The sequence below is a fragment of the Glycine max genome, chromosome 7 (assembly GCF_000004515.6).
Source record: "Glycine max cultivar Williams 82 chromosome 7, Glycine_max_v4.0, whole genome shotgun sequence".
Taxonomy (NCBI): domain Eukaryota; kingdom Viridiplantae; phylum Streptophyta; class Magnoliopsida; order Fabales; family Fabaceae; genus Glycine; species Glycine max.
This window is the reverse complement of record NC_038243.2, coordinates 40190953-40198226: the sequence shown is the minus strand read 5'-3', so window position 1 is coordinate 40198226 and position 7274 is coordinate 40190953. Positions and strand designations below refer to the sequence as shown.

Below are 7274 nucleotides of genomic sequence, written 5' to 3'. Positions count from 1 at the left end.
AAGGTCTAACAGATGAGGGTTTGTGTAAGATAATACAATACATTTTCCATTAATAACTACTAGTATGTTTAATTTTTCCATTAATACAATATTTATACTAGAAATATTGTAAAAAAAAACTCACTAGTGTCAGCTTATGGATAAGGAGAAGCCTAGCTTGCATAAAATTTTAGGTTCAAATTTTAGTGCCACCATTACACACATACACACACAAAAAATCCTAAACCTTGTACACTATACAAAATTAAATAGAGATAACAAAAGGTGCCATAAATCAAGGTTTATATAAGGTAATCCGGTAATTTGCCATTAATAACTGCCAGATATATTTTAAAATGTTTCATTATCATATCCAATACTTATTAACAGAAAATTACCATTAATATGCTCACACATACCGCCTTATACACACCCTTAAATCAAAGATTATCATGCTCTTCAACTTCATGATTCACACTCTCAACCTCATTCTCTTCCAAAGACCTTCCCATGGTTTCCCTAGTGAAAAGGTAGGTGACCAACATTCCCAATAAGCACACCACTCCAAGTATGATAAGGGTCACTTCCATCCCAATTCCCTTAGGGTATCCATTTTCCTTCTTTTTATGTGAAGCCCAAAGAAACCCCACAGACCCAATAATTGCCCCAACCTTGCCAACGGCCCCAGAAATTCCATGACACGTTGACCTAAACCTAGCTGGAAAAAGCTCAGCTGGGACTATGAAGGTAGTAGTGTTGGGCCCAAAATTGGCAAAGAAAAAAGCAAGCCCATACAACACCATGAACCCTTTATTCATATTATGGTCCTCGGTGGTCCAAAAAGAGTAATAGGGAATCCCAATGGCGAAAAAGGCCAATGCCATGAAGAAAAAACCCATCATTTGGATTTTGACCCTTCCCCATTTGTCAATGAAGTACACTGAGAAGAAGTAGCCAGGGATTGTGGAACACACAGCAATAACGGCTTGGATCCATGCAACATGGAAAGTCTCTTGATACACATCCACTTCCTCCTTTTTGTCTAGGTAGCGTTTGTATATTTCACTTTGGAACAAAACTTGGCTGTAGAACACAATGTCCACAAGGAACCATGTGGAAGAACATGCAAATAGGTCACGACCGTGCCTACGCAAGAATTCCCTTGAAAGGAGAGGGTATGGATGTGGGGTTGGTGGCAATGGATGTTCTTCAGCAATCTGGCTCAGTGTTACATCAAGGACTTTCTCCATGTCCTTTGCTGCTTGCATCACATTTTGCTCCACTAATGCTGTGTACCTATGATTGCACATCAAAATCTTTAGTTAAGAAACATAATTAATAACTCAATATCTTAATTTTATATTAAGATTATTGTGTGAGTTTAATTTTTTTTTTGTTGAACGAATGCGAGTTTATTTTAATATAGTAATATACTGATCATAATGTAAAGACCGACAATTAATTAGAAATCACACTAACATTTAAAATAATTATTATAATAGTCATTAATCTTACACTATATAATATTATTGTTCAATAATATTAAAAGGCTTTTTTGTTAAGTCTAAATTGAAAGGAATGAGATTTAAACCAGATAAGAGAGCTCATACACTAATTATCCAAACTTTACCGTTAAGCTGAGTCTAGCCGGATGTAAAACCTTATGGTTGTTAGATTATATTATAATTAATTCTTATTTTTTTAACCTTAGTATTATGCAGTTTATGTTTTTTTACTTATTATTATATCTGGTCCCAGGCGCACAATCTAATTAGTGCGTGCTCATTAAGACAAGGCAGTAAAAATACATATTCAAATTCAGTAATGCATTGTTTATGAAATGCTTGACTTTGACAAAAAATTCTTACTTAATATTTTCCCTACAGGTAGTGTTGGAAGAAAATTACTACTGTTATTAATTGTTTTTTATGATAACATTAATTATTACCTTTTTAATTATGTTTTTGCCTTTAGTCAATTCCAAAAATTCTTATATATTTATTATAAAAAAGACAAATAATTGTTGAGGGTGGTTAAAGTAATAAGTTCAAAGAAGCAATTGATGATATTTTGATTTTTAATATCAAACATGAATCACGCGAGCAACTTAAACAACTCTAAAATTAATCATCCTAGCCATTTTTCTTTTCGGCGAACGCAACCTGGCATTTTCTATTTTTTGCTTGACGTTCATTCTTGGGTAAATAATGATTTTTGCTTTTCATTCTACAGAGGGCTTACAAATTCATTCATTAAAGATAAAAATTTAAATTTTAGATTTTAAAAGTGAAAAATTTGCGACAAATATATTAATCCATTGACTTCCGTCATTCCCTATTAATAAAAGAGTTTATTTGACACATTTAAAGATGAGTTTGTTAGCATTCTAAACATCTCAATACGAAAATACCTATTTACTCAAAATATAATTTAATCTTTATTTTTCTCTTTTTTAATCGTTGTAAACATAATATTACAATAAATATTTTAAAAAAGCATACGTTAGAATAAACATAATATTAATTAATAAACATAATCGATCTGTTGCTCCGAAATTTCTATTGTAATAATATTAGGTAGTGACAAAATCAAGTTGAGTCTCATTATTTTGTAAGGATTAATTTAATGAATGTATATTTTTGTTTAGGTAGTGACAAAATCAAGTTAGATCTCTTTTTTTTTGTAAGGATTAACTTAATAACTATGTATTTTTGTTTGAATGTTATATCTTGAGTAAGGTTCTGTCACAATAAAATTTTTTAGAGCAACAGACAAATTATACTTGTATTATGCCTATTATTATATTTGTTGTAACTTATGTTTGATTTTTTTTTTTATTTTTTTAAGTGCTTATTGTTTTTCTCTCGACAAATGTTTATTGTAATGTTATGTACTCAACGATTTAAAAAGGAGAAGATAAATATTAAATTATATTTTGGGAAAATATTTATTTTCATCAATTGATATGTAGAGCAATAACAAATTCATCCCTGACACGTATGCTCTCATGGTAATGAATGAATGTTAACATATTAATAAATTTATCACACTTTTTTTACTTTTGAAAACTAAAATTTAAATTTTTATTTTTTACAAGCGAATTTATTAACACTTTACACATTCGATAAAAAATAACTATTTACCCTTTATTCGTTTTAAGTGCGAAAATTGATTACTTTCCATTTTTAATAAACTTGATTTGATAAGTGAAAAAATTTCACCAACAAGGGCCTGATGAATAATTCCACTCTATTTTTCCCGTTGACTAAAACAATTCTAATTAAGTGATTATTAACTAAATAACCGAGAATCTAACTCAGTTAACTAACGAAGATTTGCATTAGTTATTATAAATCTTTAAAGAATTTTTTATTCCCATAAATAAAAGAAAACTGAATATACAACTGATTCCTTACACTTCCTAGACAAGAACTAAAAGTGCATGCATAAAATAAAATGAGCTATATTAATTCTATATATTTACATTTTTACAATTCATTTTCTTTATTTCTCTTTATTACACCACATATCTTATAAAATCATAATGATATCATAAAAAACTATTTATTTCTTTATTTCTATCATTTAAAACCATTAATTATTTCTTACTATGAAGTGAATCCAAAACACATTACATAACGAGGACTAGTAAGTGGATACATAAAATAAAAGTTAAATTAGTTTATGTTCTTTTAATTTATTTTTTATTTTTGATTTGTTACTCTATTTTATTTAGTTTTAATTTGATCTTTTAATTTTTAAATTTAATTTGATTTGATCCTCTATTTTTTTTGGGTTCAATTTGATCTTCTAAAATAATTTAACCTAAAATAAAACGACTTACATAAACATTTTTATAATTCATTTTTGTTTATTACACCAATCATCTTATTTTATATTGATTCTTATTATTTATATACACCTTAATTGTGAAAGAAATTCAACAAGGATAAACATCAGCTTGTCTTTGTCAATTTCTTCGGTTCAACATCAGAACGAGCAATTAATATTATGTAGACAGCGAGATAACATCCTTTTCACTCGTTCAATGGACGCAAGAAATTAAAGCCATAAAAAAGTGATAATATATACTAATAATAATAAGAATAATAATAATAATTAATTAAAAAAAAAGATGTGGAAGGTGGAAAGTCAAGATGTCAACGGAGGCAGGTACCTGGCGGTTTCGGGCATCATCATGCGCCAGTAGTAAGTCATGGCTGCCGGAACTGAACCGAGCATGAGAATCAACCTCCATGCCAAGTCAGCCTCGGAGTTCTTGGACGCTGCACGGAATATGGAGCACACCGCCATCGTCACGGTGGAGCTGGCCAATATGCCGAAGCCTTGCATCGAAAAAACCGCCGCTATGAACGACCCTCTTGTCTTCTTGTTCGCAAACTCCGACATTATGGTAGAAGACAGAGGGTAGTCTCCTCCAATCCCCAGCCCCAAGAAAAACCTAAACCAAAACCATGCCCATAATTAACAAAATCAAATCCAATGTATTTAACACTCTTATAATTATTACTAGTACTTTTTTTTTACTGCTTAGAAAAATTAGACCATGCTCGAAAAATTACTATATATCACAAAATTCGTCATCGAAATATTTAATAAGTTGACGACTCAGATTTAAGAATTACTTATTAAACAGAAATAATTTCATATCATTTAAAGTAGATAGTTACTAATATATTAAAAAAAAATTACATACTCATGATTCAAATTTTAAATCATTGATTAAGTTAGTTGGAATAATGTATAACATTTTTTTTTACTTAAATATATTTTTGGTGTTAATATTTTTTTCTTTTTATTTCTTGTAAGTATATTTTTCTAATTTTATTCGTTTGTGTTTATTTAATTTTGATTCTTATAAGATATTTTATTTATTTTTGGTACATGTAAATTTATGTTTTTTTAATTTTAATCATAATAACATAAATTATGAGAACTATAAATAAAAAAATTAAAATCTAATAGAAACTAAAATTGAAAAAAAATACAAACTTATAAAGATTGAAAATGAATAAAAAATTTACGGAAATCAAAATTAAAAAACATAAAATTACCAAAATTAAAATTAAAAAAATAAACTTTAATAAAATGAAAAAACATTGACTTAGATGACCAACAACATAAGCCATTTTTTTGGGAAGGCACAATGCATATCAATTTATTCACACACTAAATAGTATATAAACAAGATTTAAAGAATTCAAATGAAATTATTATTTTTTAAATTATTTCAATAGACTATATGATTTAATTTGATATTAAAGAAAAGAGTTAAAAGTTTTACCTAATTATTTAATCATAACTTATCTTATATGATAAATTAGTTAACTTTTAAAATAATTATACTAAAATAATTTACACCTACATAAACATTAAACTCATTTGATATATAACATAAGTTGCCAACTTTAAGAATAAAATTTAGTATTGTTATTCTTATCTAATGAAATTTTATTTTGCTAATCCAGGTAAGATTTATATTAAATGTTATACATATAAACGAAACTTAAATTAATGAACTTAATTCTAATTAGAGAAAAACATTAAAAACAATTAAACAAACTACATATAAATTTTATCCTAAGTTTAGGCAAGTTAGTATTTTGAATTATTGGCAAGTAATTAACAATGCAAGGCAAACCTGAAGAAGCCAAGAGTGAGGAGAACGCAGGTTTTTCTTCTACAAATGGAGAAGCCAGAAGCCAAGGAGCTGAAGACCATCAACAAAAGGGAGAATCCGTACACGCGCCGCCGCCCCTTGAGGTCTCCAAGCCGGCCGAATACCAGCTGGCCGACGGCGGTGCCCAGCAGCGCGACGGCAACCAAGGCGGAGACGACCTCCGGCGGGGTCTCGTACCGGTGTTCGCCTTCGCGGTGGTCGTAATATACCCTTCCAATTATCTTGATGATGAGAGTGATTGAGAAGAGGTCGTAGGCATCGGTGAAGAGCCCCATCCCTGCAATGATGATGGCTTTGAAGTGGTAGTATTGTGTCCTTGATGTGTCTAGGGTTGACAACACCTTCAACCTCGCCATTAATTAGCTTCTTCAATATTATTCCCTTCAAGTCTCTGCGATATGTGTCAAAATGTTTGTGGTTAAGGCCTATGGGACTTTTCTGCCATGGTCTTTTAGTTGCTGACTTTGGTTAATATATATTTTGCTTAGAGAATGAAAAGAGGTACCTAATAATATAAGGGCCAAAATGTTTGTGCTTTAGCGTGGAAATTTCGGGCTTGTTGTGTTCTATTGTCTCGTGGGGATTAATTTGTTGTATTTATCGAAGAAATTGGTGGGGCAAATTAATTAATTGTTTGTGTGACAAATGCATGACAAGTGCTATGAACTCGGAAGCTTGTTGGAAAGGGTATTAGTCGTGTCTAATATAATGCTGTGAAGAACCAATTGGGTTTTAAGTCAAACCTATTACTGCATCATTCTACTAAAGATGCGAATCAAATGCATCCTTGAAACATTTTACGTTCATATTATATTTGCCATCTGCAGTTGCCGGCGTCAACAAGCTAAGGGTCCACGTTTGCAGTTTGACCTATTTTTTTTAGTTGCAAAGTACTATAAAACCTACGCATTTCATTATTCATTTATTTGTGTAACTAACTCAGCTCCGTACGCAAGATTCTGCCACGGTAAAAAATGTTAAACTCAGATTTTTTATCTTTCTTGTAAAAAATGTTATATATGGAGCCTTTTAAGAGAGCTTATATAGAATTCAATTAATTGAACTTATAAAAATAGTTTGAGTTTCATAGTTTTTTTAAGCTTATTTTGAGAATCTTGTTTTAATATAATTTATTAAATATATATATATATATATATATATATATATATATATATATATTTTAAAATTTATTCTAACAAATAAATATTTTAATTAATTTGTTTATCTGAACACACGTACCCTTAATGTTATGTTTCCAAAACTATTACTTCGGCGATTTATGCGTGCTACCAGATCACTAGACATGTATGAACTTGACTTCTTTTAGGATATGTACTTCGAAGTTGAATTTTAAAATGAAGGGAGAATAATAAACTAGTTCGAGATGTTTGTTTTTTTATATTTTTTTTTTATTTTGATCAAGTTAGCTCTGAGATGATTTTGCAATAGTTCTCTCTTTCAAAATGGTAGATATCGGTGGTGACCGGTGAAGAGTTGAGGTACCTACAAAGACACTATAATAACTCAAACCAATAAGAATTTTGGCAAACGATAGAAAATGTCATAAACGTGTGTACTTGACATTGCTGATGAT

General features: G+C 29.8%; 1 protein-coding gene across 1 annotated transcript; it reads right to left on the bottom strand.

Moving 5' to 3' along the window:
• Nucleotides 1-419: 419 nt before the first annotated feature.
• On the bottom strand, nucleotides 420-6036 carry PHT1-9 (inorganic phosphate transporter 1-9). The gene is made up of 3 exons (NM_001254645.1): nucleotides 5642-6036; nucleotides 4157-4441; nucleotides 420-1275 (listed from the first exon to the last, which is right to left on the bottom strand). Exons 1-3 carry the CDS (start codon nucleotides 6034-6036, stop codon nucleotides 420-422), a joined length of 1536 nt encoding a protein of 511 aa, NP_001241574.1.
• Nucleotides 6037-7274: the final 1238 nt, after the last annotated feature.